This window comes from Triturus cristatus, chromosome 5_2 (assembly GCF_964204655.1).
Source record: "Triturus cristatus chromosome 5_2, aTriCri1.1, whole genome shotgun sequence".
In the NCBI taxonomy this organism is placed as follows: Eukaryota; Metazoa; Chordata; class Amphibia; order Caudata; family Salamandridae; genus Triturus; species Triturus cristatus.
The window spans coordinates 697,434,247-697,459,649 of NC_140588.1; the positions used below are offsets into that span (position 1 = coordinate 697,434,247).

The 25,403-nt window shown below is 47.5% G+C and overlaps 1 protein-coding gene across 2 annotated transcripts in view; it reads left to right on the forward strand.

Annotated features, from left to right (window-relative positions):
• The window catches only part of LOC146829142 (xaa-Pro aminopeptidase 2-like), a 565,756-nt gene that overhangs the window by 47,795 nt on the left and 492,558 nt on the right, over window positions 1-25,403 (forward strand). For both annotated transcript variants that reach the window (XM_085607766.1, XM_085607767.1), the window contains exon 4: window positions 8,106-8,157. In XM_085607766.1, the coding sequence (XP_085463892.1) occupies window positions 8,106-8,157 (52 nt within the window). The remainder of the gene's footprint in view (window positions 1-8,105; window positions 8,158-25,403) is intronic.

Genomic DNA, 25,403 nt, shown 5'->3' on the forward strand with positions numbered 1-25,403 from the left:
GTGACAGCTGCCACAAGGTGGCGTTGTCTGGCTAATTTGGATATGACCACGACAACAGGTAACTATTCATCCAATAAACATTGAAATTACTATTACCTGCCTCCCAAGCCATTCTTATAGCTTTGGGGGCCTGAAATAGTCTGAATAGTCACACTTGTGGGAGTTTGATGGCTAGTACTTGTGTTGTTTCTATTGTTGACAGCAGTTCAGGGGCTACGTGTGTTGCAAGGTGCAGTGGCTTCCTGACGAGAGCCCCAGCACTTATTATTTTACAAATTAAGCACTGCTAGAAACGTTCCTATCCCCCAGCCCTAAAAACTACCCTGTGCTCCCCTAAGCCCTATAAACTACTCCGACCCCCCTGAGCCCTAAAAACTTCACCAATCCCCCCAGGCCTGAAAACTACCCCCAACTGTTAAAAACTACCCCCATCCCCCTAAAGCCCGGCCCCAGCCCCAGTCATCTCACCACGTCCTCTGGGCAGCAGCAGCTAGCCCACGGTCTGCCTTAACCACGCATATGCTTGGTTAAGGCATATGCATGGTTAAGGCAATCATGGTAGCACTTGCATTGTTGGAACACACGTGGCTCTGCCCGCGTTGTTCTGGCTGTTTCCCCTGTGTGCAAAATGCTACTGACTATATAGGTGTATGCACGGCATGCTGGTATTTTTTTCTGTAAATGGGTACTAAGGAAGAAATTAAAAGCTTTGCTTTGTCCTTCCTCTAGCATATATAATGTATCAGGAAATGAAATCACTATATAAAAAGGATCAATCCCCAAACATATGAGAGTGTAGAGGCAAACTGCATTTTGTTACCATAAAAATGGGGGAGGGACCACACTTGAGGATCAAACACAATGTCCCTTATCACCTCAACTTCATGGCTCTTTCTAAAACCCGAAACCTCCATCCCCACCTATTCCTTGACCTATTTATTGCTGCTGGCCTTCTCACCACCCTTAAACTCTCTTGGGCAACATCTGTGTCCAAAATAGGACCACCTCAACCCATCAGATGCTCACGTCCCTTAAATCTCTCTGTATCATTTTTATCAATTCTAAATCTGTCAACTAAATCCAATCATTATCTCTCCACATGGATCAGATCAGTGTCTGTCTGCATCCGCTTTTCGCTCAGTTCCCACCATTTCAGTATCATTTGCCCTCATCTCATGCCCCCTTGGCCATCCCAGTTGTTGCCCATAGCTTAGCCTCTCCACTTTCATCCAAGCCCACTTCAATATGGAGTGGTCGCCAATCCAGACCTCCTTATTTCGGTGTGCCTCTACTGCACCTAGTGAGTAATCGGCCTCATCAATGCACTGCTATACCAGACCTTTATGGTCGTCCATAACCCCACACACAACTGCTCCTCCATCTCCCCATCCTTTTCAACTCCCTTTCCTTCAGGTCTATACTAAGCCCTTCTCTGGCCACATCTATATAGAATGTGTGTACAAACTGTTTTCCTTCACAACCCCCTCCATTAAGGCATTTTCTTGAAACCCCCAACACCTGCTTTGTAGTTACCTTTCTGCCATCTGCAAGGAAAATTAAAGGGCCCTCTGCCTTTTCCATGTGTCTCAACTGCTTCCTCATAGCCCTCAGTGGGCATTAGCTTTTACCCCAAAGTCTTCAATTGCACCACCCAGCCCACTGTCCTTTGATTTGTTTTGCTCTTTCTCACTTTTATCTGCATCACCCGTCCTTCCATCACCACATCATCCATCAGCATCCCCTCGTAGTCTTTCACCCCAGCCCTTACTGACACTGTATCACCTGGACCAATGGGACCTCCCACTCAAAGGGGTGCATGCATCAAGCATTTTTGCCTTCGCAAACGGGCCGATTTGCGAACGCAAAAAATGCTTTTCAGATGCAGCAAACCCTATTTTGCGATTCGGTAACCTGTTACCGAATCGCAAAATGGAGGTGCGATTCACTATTAGAAAGGGGCGTGTTTAGGGTGTCCCTTCCTAATACCGAATCACGTTGGTATGTAGGAATGTTTTGTGACCGAAATGTGGTTGTAAAACATTCACATTTTACCATCTATTATAAGTACGTGGTGACCCATTTGCAAATGGGGACCCTTCCCCTTAGTGAATGTTTGTTACAGCGTTTTTTAAGAGCAGGCAGGAGTTCCACTGATTCTCATAAATTTGCAATTAGGTATTCACAGTTTTCAATTTTGATGCATGTAGACCTAAATGTCATCTTTTTATCCTGCAAATCAACCCGACACAACCTGACTGCAAGCAACACTAGAAAAAATTCTGAAAATGCAATGGCATGCCTCTTTTGTCTCCTTGCCTCCAGCCGTACCACAGCACACCACCTTCCATTCCAGTATAGTCCAAAACACCCAACCCGAGACACATAAGAAAATAAGAGCCACATGTATCAATCATTTTTGCGTTCGCAAATGGGCCGATTTGCAGAATCTGCCCGTTTGCGAACTCAAAAAATGTTTTTCACATGCATCAAACACAAATTTCGATTCGGTAACATGTTACCGAATCGCAGGTTGGGTTTGCGTTTCGGTATTAGGAAGGGGCGTATTTAGGGCGTCCCTTCCTAATACCAAATTGCAGCGGTATGCATGAATGATTTGCGACCGAAATGCAGTTGCAAAACATTCACATTTTACCACGTACTTCAAGTAGGTGGTAACCCATTCATAAAGGGGAAGGGGTCCCATGGACCACTGCTTGCTCTTAAAAAATGAAAGGAAAACTTTTCATTTTTGTAAAGCATCCTGTTTTCCTTTAACCTTTAAGGAAAATTGTCTGCTTTACAAAAAAAAGATAGCTTTATTTAAAAGCAATCAAAGCCATGGTGGTCTGCTGACCCCAGCAGGCCACCATCCCTGTGATTTTTGCGATTCCTAGGGGGTCGCAAATTGGGACCTATCTCATTAATATTCATGAGGTAGGTCATTTCCGATCCCCTAGGAATCGCAGAAAGTGTTTAACACACTTCATGCATGCCGTTTTGTGATTTTCTAATTGCGAATCGCAATGATTTGCAAGTAGGGAATCGCAAAACGGTGTATTGATGCATCTGGCCCTATATCTATTACGTACATTGCATCCTGCTGCCATACAGTCAATCCATTCTAGTCAATAAAAAATCTGTGCCACACCTCCAAATCTCTTTATTCTGCTAGTTATTTGTATCTTAGCCACTCTACTCATTGAGAACAACAGATTCCTGCAGAATGCTCTCTCAGAGACCACTACTCTGCACGTGAAGTTCAGATTTCCAAGTAATTTGCTGAAGAAATCTCCGCTTCACATTTCTCCTTCCAAATGGGCAAAGCCAATAACTCTTGTAGTCTCTTCAAAATATTTCTCTGTACCTCTTCCCCATCTCTCCAGCCACGCCTTGGTGCCCCTTTACCACTGTGACAGTGTGGGGCTCGGCGCTTTCCCGCAAATTTCTGGTAGTCATGCCAAAATTGGCAAGGGTATGGGTAGCACACTCCTTTGTTGAAGTTCCAGAAGCTTTCAGTGGGGCCTACCCTCCCTCCCCCCTTGTGGACACCCTGGAAGCTGCTTTATCAGTAACAGTAACCCGCTAGCCACGTGTAGTGTAGGCAGCGGCCTCATTGGCATTATGAACTGCAGCCATAGTTCATTATTCAGTTCTCCCATGACTTTGAAGGGTCAAGCTCCCCTGTCATAAAAATTATGTCATACCTTAGCCATGCTAAGTCACCAAAACTGATACTGGCAGTTCCTACTACATCCATGTTTTAAATTAACCAACACTGGCTTTAGGGGCTTTTCACATATAACACTGGCATAGATACCCCGGCCCCGGACTCAGCCCACAACTCCCTGACAGCTTTTACACCCATTACCCTGTTGGATAAATTGGCTATTCTCAAATCCCTCAAATCAGGTTCCCCAGCTGACCCTTGCTTAGCTAGGCAGTTAGCAGCTGCAGCGGAGGTGGTTAACCTTGAATTGAACAATATCATCAATTTATCGGCTAAACTACTCCCCCTTCTAAAAAAGCTCTCCTTAAACCCTGCTACACTAGCCGGCTACCGACCTATCTCACTTCTTCCGGCTGTGGCGAAGGTGTGTGAGATGGCGGTACACAAACAACTCTCCAAGTTTGGTGAGACTTCTGGTGCCCTCCACCCAGCCCAGTCAGGATTTAGGGCCAAATGCAGCACTGAGACTGCCCTGGTTGAGATGTCGGAGGCTATTAGAGAATGCCTAGATTCAGGCAGCAGAGCGGCCCTGATTTTATTGGACCTCTCTGCCGAATCGATACGGTGCCTCATCGTCAACTTTTGGCCCGTCTCTCTAATATTGGAATCTCTGGCTTGGCGTGGGACTGGATGGAAGTCTTTCTAGAGAACAGAACACAGCAGGTATGGCTGCCTCCGTTTTCTTCAGCACCAAGAAAGCTGACTACGGGAGTCCCACAAGGTTCAACTTTGAAGCCCCTTCTCTTCAACGTTTACGTCACGACCTTAATCTATCTGGCGGAGGAGGTATGTGCAAAGATCATAGGCTACGCTGATGATGCCCAGCTCCTCTTTACGTGGAAGGAAAATGATCTGTCCCCTCATTTAGCCAAAAACTGTCTTGCAGCAGTCTTCAAATGACTCGCGGGGGCTCAGCTCAAATGCAATGAGGACAAGTCTGAGGTCCTCCTTTATGGGTGACCTTTGGCCAGCGGGCTACCCCATGCCTAATTCAATGGGGAGTCCAGTGAAGAATCTGGGGGTCTGGTTCAGTGAGGACCTCAGATTCTCACCACAGATAAAAAAAAGTGGCCGGAGTGTGCTTCGGTACACTTAAATTACTCAGGAAATTCCTGCCACTGCTGCCCAGATCAGCGAAGGAAATGGTGACTCGTGCCCTTATCCTGTCGCGTATCGATTACCCCAATGCTTTATATATTGGCCTTCCCGGTTATCAGCTGAAAAAGCTACAGACCATTCAGAATGGGGAATTTCTGGTAGGACTAGTACAAAGCAACAAATCCGGGATTTGCATTGGCTCCCAGTGGGACAGTGTGTTCTGTTTAAGGCCCTTACTCGTGCCCACGGTGCCCTAAACAAATCCGGGCCCTCCTATCTCAGGAGACGTTTTGACTTCTATGTGCCTCATAGAAAGCAATGCTCTACAGCGCAATGCCTCGCCGTTATCCCACGCTACCGCCTTGCTAGAACAAGGGGCGGCTCCCTTTCATTCAGGGCGGCCAAAGCCTGGAATTCCCTTCCCTACGATCTGCGAAACACCCAAGATCTGAGGCTGTTTAAAAAGCAGTTAAAAACCTTGCTTTTTAATTAACATCCAGCCACATTACACGCCCTTCTGTTTCCTTCAAATTGGCTTCCGCGCCATTACACTTCTGAGTATCCGTGCGCACTATAAATGTCCCATAACATAACATAACAGATCGGGAACTCGGTCATTCACATATCGATGCTTCTTGGCATCCTTGGCCGTTTCACCAGCTCCCTTTTCTCCACGTTAGACCCTTCCTTGCACCTCATTTCTGTTTGTAAGAGTTGGAAGATGCCTTTGTGTTCATTGATCCATACAGTTTATTTTGTACTCAAAAGGAGGTGCCCTCCTAGTGCATTTGTTACTCTCATGTAGGTAATGGTCCACCTTCTCTTCTCCTTTCTTCTTTTCTTGCTCTGTCCTCCCTTGAACCATAGCCTCGGCTACTTTTTCTTTGTCGCTTCAACCTCCAACTCTACCTTAGGCTCCGGTTTGCCTCCTTCTGTCTGTCACTCTGCTGCTGATGTGTCCGCTGTCCCCTGCCCCCATATCTCCTACTGACCGCCTTATCCCTGCCTCCCTTTGTCATTCTTTCCTTCCACACTTTTCTTTGTCTCATGACTCAAAAAGTGCCTCTGACACTCACTAAACCTCCCCCACTCCCTACCATGTCCCACACAATCCCTCCTCATACTCACTCTCAGGCATTTCTGCCTCCAATCTTGACCTCTATGAGCAATTGACAACTGGTGCTTGTCATGCGACCTTGGCCTCGTAATTTCTGCTCTATCATCTTTTGCAGCATCCGCTTGCATCTCGGACCTTCTAAGGACTTCTTGTGCCCTTGATTATTTCTACCTCTTTCCCACCTCCATATCTAATGAGGAGCTCTGGTCCTTCTCCCGCCTATTCTCGACTATGATCTCTTCAGAAGAAATGTGTCTATCTCCTCTCTCACACTCCTCACTTATCCTGCCTTCTTTTCCATGTGCCACGCATCCTTGCCCTTTATCCTGCATCACCCTTCTACTTACAGATCCTCTCCTTTCTCCACCATAGCTCCCCCCTCTGCCTATGCACTACCCCTACCGCTGACCCTGGGTATCCGGTCATGTACCACCTAATGTCTCTCTCCCCCCAAAATAGTGCCCAAAGTTTCTCCAGTGCTATCTTCTTGAGGATGTGGGCCACTCTCCACCTCTGTCCTCTCTGCCAATTGCCAACCTGCCACCCTTTGCCAGCCACCCGATCAGTGTGGGTGCTCACACCTAAACCTCTGACCCATGACTTGTGACATTCTCAATGATGCCCTCCCACTCGCAACCATCATGCTTTGCGGACTTTCTAGGGGCATTCCTGCATGCTCTTTTGTCTGCATTTCTAGACAGGCCATTTCCAGTGGCCCCGCCTCTGTCTGTGCCTTGCACCTACCTTGTGTTAGAGCTGCTCGCATGTGACCCTGAAACACCATCTGGGCCCTTAATTTGTTCCTCCCAGGGTCTTTGTGCCTATCCTGGTGGGCCCCGCAATCTCTCTCTTAGAACTTCTGAGATGTTAGCCACCCCAGGAGCAGAGACACTGCTCCCCCTCTCCTAGGAGGGAGCCATGTTCCAGGAATGCTGTTATGTTAGGACTCATTGTGGCTATGGTGTCATGTGTGGGGCCTGCAGCCCAGCAGGTAGCTTTCATGCCATCCTCAACACCATGAGGACGGTCTGAGCTTGCTCGTTGGATGGCGTGCTGTCGTGTCCAGGCTTGCTGGCCATCCACTACGGCAAATGGTACAGGGGATGGGATTTCGAGGTTATGTGAGTCATGGTGGCTGCACAGCTGCCGCGTCATCGTATGACCACCGTGGCTTTCAAAGTTCACCTGGCTGAGAGGATTCCCTCCCTTCCGCTCAGGGCCCAGCTTCTGTTGCCAAGGCTGAACGCTTTTCATGTATGTAGAAAAGTGCGCACTGCTGATGCCAATTCTGATCCTGTTTGATTTATTTGAGGGGCGTACTTCACTCCAGCCTCTAATATTGCATGTTTTTGTCGCTGTAGCCAATGATGACCATTTGTGAGGGTATCTTACACTGCTGTGTCTGCTCTGTATGTGGGTGAAGCATGCAGTACTGTTGCATGTTGGGGGCCTGCTCTGTGAGCGTCTGATGGAAGCATGCTCTGCTGTTACAAGTGCTTTATCTGTTCTTTCGCTGAAAGGGAAGCTTGCACTGCTGTTGCTTGAAGTGCACGTGTTCTCTATGTGGGAGGGGTGCTTCAAGTGCTGGTGTCCATCAATCACTCAGTTAGAAGGGTCAGCCTAGGTATTATATGAGCAGTACTGGCACTTCAATGTCACACCTGTTATCTACAGTGCTCAGAAATTGCAGTAATGTGATGTAAAGTGCACATATAAAAGATAATATTTTTATTGATTCATTTTAGAGATGTGTTTTTGGTGAAATGCAAAATAATCTCATGCCTATTTAAAACACGCTATGTCAAGCACAAGGTACATTTATTTTCAAGAAATCTAAACTGACATTATCAAAGGTGCCAATGTCCACTAAAAATGGCAACTCTGCAACAGTCTGGGCCCCTTCATGAACCTGAAGAAAGAATAGTTAACCAATATTCTATACCATTATTGGGGTCAGTATCTCTCCCATTCGTATGTGATGCTCTTGACCTGGATTTGCTAGGAACCTTCAACAATAGATAAGCGTATTTCAATGTACCAGCAAACCTTCACTCTAAACTGAGAGCTACACTTATTTCCCATTACCCTAATTGATGACTGTGAACACTAAGACCCATAATTCCACTGGATTTCAATAATGCTCCACCATTTTCTTGTTTTCAGGGTACACGAGATGGCCGGAGAGCGTGGATGACAGGATTTACAGGCTCGTCAGGTGAGGACTTTGCGACACTATTTTTCAACGTATTGCTTAACCCTTTCTAAATTACTTAACTCTTTTTGAGGTACTACCCACTAGTTTGTCAAAGAAAGAGTTTGGCGTTTGCAAGGGTGGCTGGGGACATCAAGCGATCAAAATACATCGGTGGATTGTGGAAGACAGCAAACTAGAGCCGTGATACCTGTTCACTTTGTTGCCTGATTTCCTGTTGAGGAAGACGGCTGATGCGACATATACTTTCAGCAGTCTACAGTCTCACACCGTAATTTAATTAAAGATATAGGAGCGGCATTGATATTAAACAGCATTATTGAACTATTACGCAAAAAGTACACTGAATACATTTTCACACAGAATCTTACAACAATTAAACACCAAACAACTTCAGGGGGCATCTACCCCATCTCATATATTCTCTGCCCCCATTTCTCACTTGCAAGAACTCAGTGCAAGAGAGGAAAAATAGTTATAATGTGCTGTGCCCATAACATAACATATGTATCAGTAAAGCGCACGTTCACCTGTAGATATCTTGGCGCTGAATGACAGATGTTTATTGTTACCCAACTCAATGGTACTCATTTTATCAACCTTAGATGGATGAAAGTCTGAGTGGATCGCCGGGATTTGAACCTGTGACCATGACTCGGGTGGCGAAGTGAGCTAACAAACGATGATTGATTCAACCCAGATCTGTGACTGGGGAGTGAGTGTCTGGAAAGTTTCAGCGCCCCGTCCATCATCTCTTTGTGTTTGCTTTGTTTGCCCTAAATTGGCAGGGTACGCCCAGGCGTGGGTCCCTTGCTCTCTTTGCCATTGGATTCAAGCTATCCTGGCTGATGAGGGGTGTTACCTTGAAACCGGTCCCAAGATGCTTGTTTCCAGTCAAGGGAGGATCTGGCTTGGCAGTTCGGGCTGGACTGTTCCCATGAGGCACAGTGTCAATACTGATTTGCATATGGCTGCGTCTGAACTGGTTAGCACAGTGAGCTAAAGAACGATGATGGATTCAACCCAGATTTGTGACTGGGGGTGAGTGTCTGAAAAGGTTCAGCGCTCCATCCATCATCTACTTGTGTTTGCTTTGTTCGCCCTAAGTTGGCAGGGTATACCCAGACGTGTGTCCCTTGCTCACTTTGCCACTGGATTCAAGCTATCCTGGCAGATGAGGGGTGTTACCCCAAAACCAATCCCAGGATGCTTGTTTCCGGTCCAGGGAGAACCTGGCTTGGCAGTTGAGGCTGGCCTGTTCCCATGAGGTCTTTAGAAAAAATATAAACCTTGGTTGGTGTTTTTTTTGCTTAATACTAATACTTAATAACAATAAGATCATTTAGTAGATGGCAAGTTATATGCAAACCTGCCAGGACGATAGAGTCCCTAAGTACAGCAACCCAGGGTCAATCCGCCTGCCATCTTTAAGAATCCCTAGGAGCTGGTGTGATCTTTTCGCCGTGTCAGCAGTGGTGCTTTCGTCAAAAATGCAATGTTGTGCATAAGCAGCCAGACAAAATGTTGGTTGTTAATGCTCCACTTGTATGAAACCAGCAGGCACAGGTGTTAATGCCCCTCTTGTATGAAACCAGCATGTACAAAAGTTAATGCCCCACTTGCATTACCCCAGCATGCGCCAGTGTAAATGACCCGCCGGTATGAAACCAGCATGCACACTTGTTAATGCTCCACTTGTATGAAACCAGCATGGACAAGAGTTAATGACCCACTTGCATGAAAGCACCATGCATCAGTGTTAATGCCCTGCCAGTATGAAACGAGCATGCACACTTGTTAATGCCCCACTTGTATGAAACCTGCATGCACAATGGTTAATGCCCCACTTGCATGAAACCAGCATGCTCAATTGTTAATGCCCCACTTGCATGAAACCAGTATGCACAAGAGTTAATGCCCCGCTTGCATGAAACCAGCATGCACAAGTTTTAATGCCCCACTTGTATGAAACCTGCATGCACATGTGTTAATGCTCCACTTGTATGAAACCTGTATGCACAATTGTTAATGCCCCACTTGCATTACACCAGCATGCACACGAGTTAATGCCTCACCTGTATGAAACCAGCATGCACAAGTGTTAATGCTCCTCTTGTATGAAACTAGCATGGACAAGAGTCAATGCCCCACGTGCATGAAATCAGCATGCATCAGTATTAATTCCCTGCCAGTATGAAACGAGCATGCACACTTGTTAATGCGCCACTTGTATGAAACCAGCATGCACAAGTGTTAATCCCTCACCTGTATGAAGCCACCATGCACAAGTGTTAATGCCCCCTTGCATGAAACCAGCAGGCGCAAGTTTTAATGCCCCACTTCTATGAAACCTGCATGCACAAGTGTTAATGCCCCACTAGTATGAAACCTGCATGCACAATTGTTAATGCCCCACTTGCATGAAACCAGCATGCACAAGAGTCAATGCCCCACTTGCATTAAACCAGCATGCACAAGTGTTAATGCCCCACTAGTATGAAACCAGCATGCTCAATTGTTAATGCCCCACTTGCATGAAACCAGCATGCACAAAAGTCAATGCCCCACTTGCATTAAACCAGCATGCACACAAGTTAATGGCTCACCTGTATGAAACCAGCATGCACAAGTGTTAATGCCCCTCTTGTATGAAACCAGCGTCGACAAGAGTTAATGCCCCACTTGTGTGAAACCAGCATGCACAAGTGTTAATCCCCCACCTGTATGAAGCCAGCATGCGCAAGTGTTAATGCCCCTTGCATAAAACCAGCATGCACAAGAGTTAATGCCCCGCTTGCATGAAACCAGCATGCACAAGTTTTAATGCCCCTTGTGTATGAAACCTGCATGCACAAATGTTAATGCCCCACTTGTATGAAATCTGCATGCACAATTGTTAATGCCCCACTTGCATGAAAATTGCATGCTCAATTGTTAATACCACACTTGTATGAAATCAGCATGAACAAAAGTTAATGCCCGACTTGCATTAAACCAGCATGGACACGTGTTAATGCCTCACCTGTATGAAACCAGCATCCACAAGAGTTAATGCTCCACTTGCATGAAACCAGCATATGCAATTGTTAATGCTCTGCCTGTATGAAACCAGCATGCACAAGAGTTAATGTCCCACTTATATGTAACCAACATGCACAATTTGTAATGCCCCACTTGCATGAAACCAACATGCACAAGTGTATATGTCCCACTGATATGTAACCAACATGCACAATTGTTAATGCCTCACTTGCATGAAATCAGCATGCACAAGTGTTAATGCCCCACCTGCATGAAACCAGCCTGCACAAGTGTTCACGCACCATGTGTATGTCCTTGTCTACTATGTTTGGACAGGCAACTCTCACTTATTCTAGAGTGAGTAATGTGTTTTCCCTGTTGTGGAGTGATGGGTTGTGGGCAGCGCTGGCTGATGGTCCCAGTAAATGTACAGCACTAAGAAGGTGGATTACTATGTTTGGAAGCATAGGCTTGCAGAAAGTTATCTTTGCTGCCTCATCCACTGCTTACTCTCTGACCACCTCAGTGCACAGGCTGATGTAGCCATGATGTCCCCTGCGTGGATGGATAAGCAGTGTTCACTTGACAATGAAGCAGGGCAGGACTCCATGGGCTCCCCTCACTGAATCAGACAAGCCTGGACAGGGTATCTTGTGGTTTGCAGAGATGCGCCATTTAAAAAAGATTTTGGGGAAGAGCATGGCCATTACTCCATCTAAACAAAAGACAAAGGACTGTACACATGACCCACTCCCTCAGCAGTCAACTGTGGTAGAAGGGAGCTGAGCTGTCTGGCTGGAGGACGGTCGGAGTAGAATACCCAACCACAAGTGGTAGTATTCAATGTTTGCCATCACCATGGACTCAAGAGACATTAAGAACATTATGGTATTTTCACTACCTTGTGACTGAGTTGGACTTTGAGAAAGATGCCCTTGAATTTTATTGGATACATGCAACTTTTAAAGTGTTGCACCATTTTTGAGTGGCTCATTTTACTGACTCCAACAGTTACTGTTTGTAAGTGTAAACTTGCTTTGTGAGTCAAATATTGATGTTCACCATTGCCAGAATCCTAAAGTGTGGCTGTCCTCCAATAGATTCAGCCTGGACTTGAACGACTGAGGAAAATGCTTCCTGTTGCTGCAATGTGATGAGAAGAATAACTAATCTACATGCGGAAATCCTGCTTTAATTGAGTTCAGGAATTCCATCTCCCAGCTGCTCAAGTGCTGTTGTGAGAACTGCTTCTTGAGAGCTGTGAGAACTGCTTCTTCAGTGAGGAGTTGCTAGAGATTGGAGCTTTGCTGATGCTGTGTAGTTTTATTCTATTTAGGATATTGCCAATAGAGGTGACCTTATGGGTCTTTCTCTGAGAAAGATCAAATAGGGAGGCTGCAGCCACTACGCGTAAGAGGGAAGGGCTAAAGTACCAATGAAGTGAATTGCTCTTGCCAAGCAGCTTACCTGCCACTAACTCCCTCAAGCTAAACGCCAATAAGACTTAGCTTATTATCCTCAACCAAGATCTACTGGCCCTCCAAGCTTGGTGCCCAAATCCATTAGAAAAGCTACTCCTCATCTGTGGCCTTGAAGGTGGCTATTGAAGTGGTAAATGCAAACTCCCTGTATTTGGGTCTCGCTGCAACTTCATTACACAAACTACAAATCATTCAATATACAGAAGTGAGGATAATCTGTTCACTGCATTGAAGTGAGCAAATCTCTCCTCCCTTAATGAAGCTTCACTGGCTCCCCATAAACAAAAGAGCTTTCTTTAAAATGGCTTATATTTTACAAATCCATTCATGACCAGGCCCCAGCCTTTGCAATAAGCCTAATTAAGATATATGTTCCTACTAAAGCTCTCAGATCCTTTCTTGCCAACCAGTTGAGGATCGTTTGGTTTAAGCGACAGAAAGTAGGGGACAGGGATTTCCCTGTCGTGGCCCCCATCATTGGACCTGTCTCCCTTTTTCGGTCAGGCCGGAACCCAACTTCACTGAGTTTCAGTTAAGCTTTTAAAGGCCTGGCTGGTTAAGCAAGCTTTTGATTAGCCTGAACCCTTTCTCCTCTCCCTCCTGGTTATTACTACACCAAGAAACCCTTGGCTGCACGAGTTCTATAAGTTTCCATATTGTAACATAGCCTTTCTCTTCCTGAGACCAACATTCCCCTTTGCATGTGGACTGGGACATTGCAAACTTTTTCTCTCACTGTCTGTCTTGCATTTGCAGGTCCACTTTAGCGTTAAGACTGCATTATCCCCTGAGATTGCAGCGACCCACCCACCATTGCTACTCCAAGTTTACATGTGACTCAGTGCTGAGGACAGTGGCAGCTTGTATGTCAGTGTGGCTAGGACACTCTGCTAACAGCCATGACCTACATGAACATAGCGCTCTGAAACTGCTAGTGTGGGAGTATCTGAGTGCCGTGGCCACACTAGGAACATCGAGTGGATGCACATTGAACAGAACACCAACACTTTGCTAAAACATCCACATAGAAACGTGTGATCTGTTTTCCATGAAGAACAGGGGCTGCATATGCTTAGAATGCATGTAGTGCTTCCCTGAGATCAAATAGGTTCAGAATATCTGTAGCATCTGTATTGAGAGTAGACTACTGTAAAGGTGAAGAGATAGCATTTTACTATTCAACATTGTTTCATAAGTCTTAGGCTTATATCAAAGTTGTATCACTGAATGGATATAACATTCATTGTGCATCATTTTAGTGTTACAAGTATCTGAGAAGCAGGGGATGTGGCTCGGCACCTATCGAGTGAGCAGCACAGCTCGCGCGCTCCGGTTGGCCAGCCACCATTAAGTGACATCCTGACTCCCAGAACAGGATAAAAACTCCTGCAGCTAACTCCCGCGATCATGCTGAGTGGGAACTGCGCACGGAAGGAGTGAAAATCCCATCTGTAATAAAGAAAGCGGCGGAAAAGAGAATTCCAATTGCGGCCCTGAGGTGAGTCAAGATGGCGGCACCCGTGGAGAGGTAACAGCACTGAAAGTGACAGCCTGTCGCTGATGTTGGAGGAATTGAAGAAGAGTCCTGAATAGAGGGTGTCTCCCACGCTGCCTCTCAGGACGCTGAGCTGGGCCTGGGGACCCCCCGAAATGAGACCAGAGGTGAGGAGACCTGGCAGAAACAGACCTGCTGGGGACCCCACGTGGCTTACTCGGGAGCCACGCCCTAAGAAGTCAGCAGCCGAGAGTGGGGCAAAGGAGGCGACCCTGCGGGTCCCCAAGGAGACTGCGCTGACTACCCCAAGGTGAGGGTACCGCAGTAACTCTGTTGGTAATGGAAGGGGCGGCGGCGGGGGCCCGAGACAGAGACAGGAGGCTCCCCCTCCAGTATGACGGACTGAGCGCTGCCCTGGCGTCTTCCAACACCACTTGGTGAGGTGAAAAACAAGAAGGATCTGGTGGGAGCGGCTCCAGCAGGGACCGGGACTGCGTCGAGGAGACTTTGCACTGTCCCGCAGCATAGAGAACTCTGAGGCCTCCTGAGAGAGCATACCCGTGGTGGCCTGGGGGATGCGACTGAGTGATTATTGGGGGAGATAGAAGAAGGGCATGTAGGAGTACCCTCCATGCAAGCTGTGAGATGCATCTTGGACCCCAGGGCCTGGCAGGGACAGGGAATATCGGAGCCGGCAAAGAGGCCTAGCGTAACTGTTCTGACCCTACAAACTGGTGAGACCTGAGACCGGACCTAGGAATTATTCACCTCGGAGCCTAGTGTAAGCTGCAGAGGAGAGATCCCTCAATGGGCACCGACTGGGAAGTTATGCCCGAAGATCACAGGGCCCCCTGGGAGCACACAGGAAGGGGGAGAGCAGAGGTGAGGCACGTAAGGAGGACCCACTAAACAGACCATTGCCCAAGAGTCCCTGGTCGAGCGAGTCCTCGTCCGAGCGGCCAACAGAGAAGCAATGGACCTGAAACAAACAAGACGAGAGAGATCTGAAGAGCACTGGGGGCGGTGGACTCAGGCCTGAACTGCGAATACAGAATGCAGCAGAGTGGACCTGTGCTGAGGAGTGCGGAACCGAGGCAGAGGTGGAGGCACCTGGCCTGAGTGCCATCGGGGGAACATAACTGACTGAAGAACACCCACAGGCAGAGACAACCCCGCACACGACAAGAGCTCAAAGCAACGATCTATGAGCGCTCGCTGCACCAGAAGCACTGCAGACTGAGAGGATACGATGGAGAAAGTACCTAAAAAGAAGGACAGAGAAGAGGCCCCAATAGAAAAGGTGATGGAGAAGAGAGGGCCGAGAATAGTGACCTCATCTAATGGCTTATCTACAGAAATACAAATGCATGACGTGGAACATTAGAGATATACACACAATGATGAAACGGCATAAAGTCCTCTCCTACATCAGAAGGCAGGGAGTCCAGATAGCCTTACTACAAGAGACACACCTAATGCAGAAAGAGGGATCCGCATTGCAGAGACATTGGAGGGGCCAACTCTACTACACTGGTGAAAATCAAAATATCGAATTTTAAATATCAATATGGCAGAATATCGAGTTTAAAATATCTACTGAGCAAACACAAGGAGATGATGGACGGAGGACCTGGCCTGGCAGTTCGGGCTGGACTGTTCCCATTGGGCACAGGGTCAAGACTGATTTGCATATGGCTGGGTCCAAACTGGAATAGCATGGAGAGCAAAAAAATGATGGATTTAGGCCCAGATCTCTGTACTGGAGTGAATGTATGACATTGTTCGGCATTCTGCCCATCAATTGTTCTTTTTGCATAAAATATCGACTGGACATAATATCGACTATCAAAAATATAGTGGTGTAGAATATCGAAATGCAGGTAAAAAATATCGTTTGTCATAATATCGAAGTTAGTAATATCGACAGTCATAATATAGTTGTTAAAAATATCACACTTTTTTTGCGTTTTAAGTGTTAGTATATGTGTTAAAAGTATGTATTATTTTTGTAATGTATGTTTGAATTTTATGTTAATTAATTTTTGTGTAATTCAATTCCGTAGCGGGTTGGGGGTTTATAGGGGAATAGGGTTGGAAGTAATTTAATTATAATATATTTTTTAAGAATTATTTAGAATTAATTAATTATACGTTAATTACTTTTTGCGTAATTTAATTCTGTTGCCGGTTGTGGATTTATAGGGGAATAGGGTAGGAAGTAATTTAATTGCAATTAATTAATTCATTATTTTATCAATTAATAAAGTAGTATTTAATAATTTATCTTGTTAATTAAGTCAATTAATTTATTATTAATTAATTATAAATTTATTAACAACAATTAATAATTAATTGGTAATTATTTCAATTGTGTTTTTTTATTAGTTAGTAATTTATTAGATATTAATTATTAATAATTAATTTGTAAATATGTTAATTGTGTACTTTTCTTAGGAGTGGGTTGAGGGTTGATAGGAGAGTAGGGTAGGAGGTAATTCAGTTTTAATTTAATTGTTTATATTTTATATATTCTATTTATTAAAAGTAATTTTATTGTGTTCATTCTGTGAATTAATTTAGATTTGATGGTTATTAATTTTATTGTTAATTGTTTTTAGTTAATTAATCAATTGTTAAATAATTAAGTTAATTTATTAATATTTAACAATATTCTGGTGACGTTTATAGGGGAAAATGGTGGGAGGTAAATTAATTTTGAAACACAAATTACTTAATGTAATAATGTTAATTATATTGCAGGAGTGGGTATACTAAATTATTCCCCTACGCTATCCAACACTTTCCCTACTGTTACACTTGGTGGAGTGGGAATATTAAATTATTCACACCCACTATCCAACACTTTCCCTACTGGTGTACTCACTGGAGTGGGAATAGTAATTTTTACTCTCCCGCTATCCAACACTTTCCCTACTGTTGCACTCACTAGAGTGGGAATAGTGATTTTTACCCACCCGCTATCCAACACTTTCCCTACTGTTGCTCTCAATGGAATGGAAATAGTAATTTTTACCCACTTGCTATCCAACACTTTCCCTTCTGTTGCTCTCACTGGAGTGGGAATAGTAATTTTTACTCTCCCGCTATCCAACACTTTCCCTACTGTTGCACTCACTGGAGTGGGAATGGTAATTTTTACCCACCCGCTATCCAACACTTTCCCTACTGTTGCACTCACTGAAGTGGGAATAGTAATTTTTAACCTCCCCCTATCCAACACTTTCCCCACTGTTACACTTGGTGGAGAGGGAATAGTACATTATTCCCACCCGCTATCCAACACTTTCCCTACTGTACCACTTGTTGGAGTAGAAATAGTAATGTTATCCTTTATGCTATGTAACCTATTTAGTATTGTAATATTTAATGTAGTGTAAAATATTATATTTTTTAAAAATATTTATTTTAATGTTTTAACCTTATCATATTTATTTATTTGTATATTAAAATGATAGGTTTAGTTATATATATATGTAATTATATTTTAAATTATTTTTTTACATTTTATAATTAAAAATATGAATTATATTTTAATATCATTAAGTTAATATATATAATAAAAAATAAAAATGCATGTTTATTTTTTTACATTACTTTTAATATTTATTAATTTTAACGTTTTTTATTTATTTCTAAGTATGTTTTACTTAATTATATTTATTATTTGATTAATTTTATATTACTTTTAAGACATTTTAAAAAGTCGATATTTTAGCAAACTATATTATTTACAACGATATTTAGGATTCGATATTTTTGTACTTACCTGTTTGTAGATAGGAATTCGATATTCTGTCACTCGATATTTTCGCATCGATATTCTGCAAGCTCGATATTCTGCTCCTTGTTATTCTGTCAGTAATCCTACTACACTACATACTCAGCATATGCAAGGGGATGTTATTATGAATTCAAGCAGGGTCCCATTTTAATTAACAGACTCGCTGGAAGACGCGGAGGGTTGATACATAGCAATAAGAGGACGATTAGAGGGTAGAAAGCTAAGCATATTTAGGTGCCGATCACGATCCTGTAAAAAAACTTCCCCGTACGACTCGTATCCGGTCTTTTTACCGTACGAATCGTACAAGTGCCGTACAAACTGCCAAGTACGATTCGCATGGGAAAAAGTCCATACGAATCGCATTGGGAATTATTCCCCACATGTCCTCGGGTCGGAAAATGTGTCCGACACGTCCTCGGACGATTTACCGTACAAATGTGAAAAGTGAAGTCCGACCGCGGAATTACGATCCATCCCGTGCGTCCGATGTTACAACCGTATGGAAAAAACACCGTCCGCACCGAACTCCCATAGCAACCATGGAGACATGTGCCCGCATACGCGCCCAACACTCCCCCCAGCCCTCCTATGTACGAGTCGAATCCCCACCCGTGTATGTACACCCGTGTATGTACGAGACGTACCCCCACCCGTGAATGTATGGAGCGTACCCCCACCCCAACCGTGTATGTACGACCCGTACCCTCACCCGCGTACGTATGGAGCGTACCCCCACCCCAACAGTGCATGTATGACCCGTACCCTCACCCGCGTATGCATGGAGCGTACCCCCACCCCAACCGTGTATGTATGACCCGTACCCTCACCCGCGTACGTATGGAGCGCACCCCCACCCAACCGTGTATGTACGGACCGTACCCCCACCCCAACCGTGTATGTACGACCCGTACCCTCACCCGCGTACATATGGAGCGCACCCCCACCCCAACCGTGTATGTACAGACCGTACCCCCACCCCAAACGTGTATGTACGACACGTACCCTCACCCGCGTATGCATGGAGCGTACCCCCACCCCAACCGTGTATGTACGGACCGTACCCCCACCCCAACCATGTATGTATGACCCGTACCCTCACCCGCGTACGTATGGAGCGCACCCCCACCCCAACCGTGTATGTACGGATGGTACCCCCACCCCAACCGTGTATGTACGGACCGTACCCCCACCCCAACCGTGTATGTACGACACGTACCCTCACCCGCGTATGTACGGACCGTACCCCCACCCCAACCGTGTATGTACGACCCGTACCCTCACCCGCGTACGTATGGAGCGTACCCCCACCCCAACAGTGTATGTACAACCCGTACCCTCACCCACGTACGTATGGAGCGTACCCCCACCCCAACAGTGAATGTACAACCCGTACCCTCACCCGCGTATGCATGGAGCATACCCCCACCCCAACCGTGTATGTACGGACCGTACCCCCACCCCAACTGTGTATGTACGACCCGTACCCTCACCCGCGTACGTATGGAGCGTACCCCCCCAACAGTGTATGTACGGACCGTACCCCCTTACCAACCGTGTATGTACGACCCGTACGCTCACCCGTGTACGTATGGAGCGTACCCCCACCCCAACAGTGTATGTACGACCCGTACCCTCACCCGCGTACGTATGGAGCGTACCCCCACCCCAACATTCTAAGTATGGAGCGCACCCCAGGCCCCAACACCAGCACCTTCACACAACATCGCGCATGTACGAGTCGTACCAAGCCAGACACAAGGACAGCACTGTACAACAAAATTCCCGAAGTACACACCGTACACACGCTAAAAACGCACGTACACAACCAGGACAAAGCAAAACAACACAAGAATGCACCATTCGAATGGCACAAAGCCACAAAACATGTCCAACAAGCTCAAAAACAACACATTCACTGACCTGCAACTGCCAAAATCCCAAACAGAGGCCCAAAACACAACCACTCCTTATAACACACCCACCCAAAGTTCAAACACAGCCACACCCACCAATGGACCAATAAAAAGGGCCCACAGACACAAACCATGAGCCTTTGCAACAGACTCACTGCTGCCAGACCCCACAGACAACCTACAGCACCATACTTGAACCATTACTACACCTTACACTTGCACACCTTCACACACACACCTTCACAAACACCCCCTCATCACATTCACACACACACCTGCACAACCACACCCACACACCCACAACCATCCACACACACCCCCCCACCATCCACACCCACACCCCTCACCATGCCCACTAACAAGAATCCAAAGTTCACTAGCCGAGAGTTGGAGGTCCTTGTCGACGAAATCCTCAGAGTCGAGCCACACCTCTTTGGAACATTGGTCAGACAGACCTGCATGTCTGAAAAAACAGCCATGTGGCAGAGGATTGTCGATGCTGTGAATGCTGTTGCGGCCACCAGAAGGACCAGGCATGAATGCCAAGCCAGGTGGTACGATCTGTGGAGGAGGGTCTGAGCCAAAATGACCGACGACCACAACCAGGCCAACGTCACTGGAGGAGGGCCGCCCCGCAGACCCGTACACTACCATCCCTGGGAGGAGAGGGTGATGGCCATACTGCCGGTGGTGTCAGTGGACGGATTAAAAGGACTCCGAGACCCGGGTGAGTACACAAACAACTCACCTCACATGGGGGGAACGTCATCCACAACCAAACTCACAAACAGGCACGCAACCACCCCAAGCTATCGCATGACTCAACCACACTCCATGAACACGCACATGCCACTGGCGCCACCATGCCCCATGCACCCAGCTGGACAATGCAAAGTCACAGGCCACAGAAAACACCAACACAAGACACGGTAAGCCGGATGGCGGGAGTGTGGGCCACAAAAATCACATAGTGCAACTCAGAAGCAGACAACAATGCCCCCTGCCCATATGGCCTAGGTCACAGCCAGACAAACAGTGTGTCCCCACACAGGAAAGACTTGCCAGCAAATGGCAGACGCCTTGCATTAACACATGGGGGTGACGGCACGTTTTTGCACATGACAGCAGCTAATGAACAGCCAACAGTGTGAAAGAGTGGCAGCACACACCACCACAGCAGCAGCGCAGACACAGACACTACACCCAATGGGTGCCTGGAGATCAGAAACAAACTCACATCAACAAGCCAAGGGCCCTTCAAAGATCTGCAAAAAGTGTGTGCCTAGGAAGCTGGGCTGAGGTGACAGAGGGTGACACACAGAGGGAGGGAGAGAGGGGAGAGAAAGGGAGGGAGACACAGGGAGACGGACAGAGGGAGGAGGCTCACACACAGAGGGAGGGAGAGGGGGACAGAGAGGGAGTGAGAAAGGGACACACAGGGAGACCAATTCAGCCTTGGGGGGTCTGGGAATGTCTGCTCGTCAGCAGGTGGACTGCGTGCATGTAGACAAGGGTGGCCAGTGCCTGAACCCCCCCCTCTTCTCCATGGCAAAACACTGGGCCATGTCTCAACCTGTGCACGAGCACAAAGCCAGCTACCTGCATTATCTAAGTGTGTGGAACAACTCCATGTGCCCACGTACAGTGCAACATGGAAGGCGCCAATGCATGGCTCGCCACACCTGCTCACTCCACTGCTGACTGCAGTCACAATTGACGCAGCAAGTAAGACTGTGCCACACATAGGTAAAGTCGCAAAAGCTGTGGCCAAGGGACATACCCATGCACAAGTGCACTGTGAGTGGAATGCAAGACATATCCAAATTCCCAGAGGAAATGTGCCAACTTAGAAACGAATGAAACATGGATGTTGCATGGAACAAAATTAACAATGTCTCTCTCACACACAGGTCAACGTCGTGGATCACCCCCCAACACTGGGGGGGAAGACTCACAGGACCCGGCTCGGCGGGATGACGGACCCACCGGCAGCGACGACTCTCACCACTCTGTGGACGAACCTGACCCCGACCAACCTGGCCCCTCTGGTGTCCAACCACCTGCAGCACCTGCGTCAGGTACAACTGGGCCAACCACCACCCCCACTCCTGCCACATCCCAGGAGACACCCAGGATCCCTGCCCCACCACCACAATGCAGCCAGGCTGGCCAGGAGGGACACGGTGTACCGGGCACCCAGGAGGAGGCAGGCGACAACGCCAATGCCACCCCTCAGGGGTCCCGGAGACCCGATGTGCCCACAAGGGCAGGCCAGGTGCAAGTGGGCAGGGGTGGTGGGAGTGGAGGACGGCGGAGGCGCGAGCCTGACCGGTTGGCTGCGGAACCGGTATATTCCCATGTCAGAAACATCCTGGACACCAGGGTATGGCCCAGGTTGTGTCCATCCTCGAGGAGATCAAGACCCAGCAGGCCCAGCAACATGCAGAGCAACATGCCTGTCGACTGCGACACCAAGGGCGGATGGAGGACAGACAGGCTGAGCTCGTGACGGTGTTCACGGGAATTCACAGTACACTCCGTCGGATAGCCAACAACATGGGCAATCCTCCCTGTGCCACCAGGCGTAGAACATCACCACCCACAGGGAGGGATGAGGAGGAGGAGGAGACATCCGACGGAGCATCCCAAACATCGTCACGGCCTGCTTCTGAGGGTCCCCGCAGGAGGGCGGGTCGTCCACGGAAAAGACCGTGAGGGTCAGCGCAACAGCACCATCTCCCAGGTCACCTGGCCTGGCACCTGGCCCACTGGACCAACAGCAGCACAGCAGCAAAAGACATTATCTGCCACATGGACTTGCTGGTCACTGTCTGACCAATGTTGACAAAGACTGTGGCATGGACTCTGAGGATTTCAAATGGCAAGGACACCAACTCCCCTAGTGAACTTTGGATTCCACACACCCGGAAAGCCCCTCATGTCATACCCCACCCCCCCCCCACGTACCCCAACCAAAATAAAAAGTTACACCATAAAGAGAAGATGCCTACATTTTGCATTATTACCTTACATGTGTCTTGTAAAGTCTAACCATGCCTGAGTTCTCATTTGACTTCAACCATCCACACCCTGGGGCCTGAGTCTGGCACAGGACACACATGGGTCACATTGTATTAGGCAAGACAGACATGGAGCACCATACACACCCGTGATGGGCCCAACCAGCTGAGGGGGTGGCCGCACAACCGTGCCGACAGACATATTGAGTACAGTGACAGCCATGCGCAGAGGTCAGGGATCATGTGGAGTGTCCTGTGGGGCACCCAGATATGTGTGGACAGGTGGCAGAACCATGTCCTGCAAGCTTGAGTCAGGTGGATGCAGAGAATGGTGGCCTGGCCAACGTTGGATGCATGGGGATGGCACATGTCACAATACCCACACAGTCATGGACATCATGCACAATACACAGTCTAATCCCACACAAACAGCTTGCATCTTGCTACTCTACACATAGACACATAGCCACTATCACGGAAAACCATGCCAGACATGCCGGATGCACCGTGGCAACACACCAGCATTGACTGAGAAGAGGCACCTTGGAGGCATAGGGACACCTTTATTATTCATGTATTCGGGATTGCAGAGGCAACTCGGAGTACACATGAACGGGTCATGTGGAGTAACATGTGGGTCCAACACTGGAACCCCCCTTCTGCAGCACAAATGCGTGATAGCCATGGAACTGGCACACAAGTGTCGGCTAACAGCTAAACACCCCCTGCTGCCCACGGAGAGGCTGCCATACACCATTGATCCTCTGATGTGGAAGTCCCACACCATTTCAAGCCAATGCAAACCGTATGTGTTCGAGGGCAGTGTAACACACATTGATGCCATCATCACAATCCACAATCTCATCACAGATGACTGTCAACAAGTCTGACCATCTATTCAGGTGTACCCAGCTGCATGTCATGTGTCCCATGGTGATGCGAAATGTCTGCAGAGGAACCAAACATCGACAGGGGCAGTGTGCACACATCGTAAACAACTGCCACACCCAATACACCCCTAATGCATCCCTTACCCTAAGGAGACTTCCAAACTTGTCCGTGCGTGTAACGCTGAGTCAGCACACGACGACGTGTCCATGAGGAATAGCAGTGCCACAACAATGCAACAAGCAGACGGCATGCGCAAGTACCTGGGGATGAGAGACACACAAGAAGTCAGCCACAAAAAGCACAGCCACTTGCATGTGCATGTACTCGACACATGTAAGGATGACAACATGCTAGGTCACAATTATGACTGGGGAAATACACTCATCACTGGCACCATCACTCCAGTGACACATCCAGACACACCTCTGACTCACGTGGCATACATGCAGATGGACACACACATTGCAACACATGCCACGCAAGGACCAATGCGTGCACACTCAGACACTGGTACTCACCACTAAGCAAAGAAGTCGCGTATGAGCCGACTCCGGATGTCCTCTTGCGGAACCACATCCTCCACATCACTAGCCCCATTGCCAAGACCTTGGTCCTCCACGGGTGGATGGTCCTGATCATCTTGATCCAGGATGAGTGGCACAGCTTTCTCAACTGCCATGTTGTGCAGCATGCAGGAGACCATGAAGATTTTGCAGACCTTCGCCGGGGCATATGGGAGGGCGCCGCCGGTCTTGTGGAGGCATCTGAATCGGCTCTTCAGGAGGCCAAATGTCCTCTCTATCACTCGCCTTGTCCGGCCATGGGCGGTGTTGTAGCGGAGCTGGGCCGGCGTGATGGGGTTGCGGAGAGGTGTGATCAGCCATGGCATGTTGGGATAGCCAGCGTCCCCTACATGGAAAGCACATGGACATAAGTAGGACAGGAGAAGCGGTCGTGCTGGAAGTCTACGCAAAATACAGGACAGACAGAGTGTACCCACCAACAACACATGCTCGTTCGTTGCGCAGCTGCCTCATCATTTCAGGCACCATGCTACGCCTCATGATGTAGGCATCGTGTGCTGATCCTGGAAAACGAGCACAGACATGTGAAATCACCATGTTGGACAGACACACCACAAGGGCATTGATGGAGTGGTAGTGCTTGCGATTCCTGTACGCTACCTCCTGTGCCTGTGGTGGTACCAAAGCCACATGTGTCCCATCTATGGACCCAATGACATGGGGCATCCCTCCCAGGGCATAGAATCCACGCTTGACCCCAGTCAACAGTTCAGGAGTTGGGAAATGGATGAACTCATCCAGGTGAAGCAACATGGCCTCTAAGAAATCATGCAGCACACGGCTGAACATGCTCTGGGACATGCCACCAACATGAGCTATGGTATTTTGAAAGGTACCCGTGGCAAGAAAATGTAGGGCTGCCATTACCTTCAGCTTGGGTGTCAGTGCCGTAGGATACCTGTGCAGCGGTTGCAGGTGTGGTGCCAGCCTCGCCGTCAACTCCTCAATCAACAGTTGGGGGAAGCGGTAGCACCGGATACAGTCATTCTCCCGCATGTCAGCCAAGTCCGGAATTGCTCGGGGAAGAGGCGACGCTCTG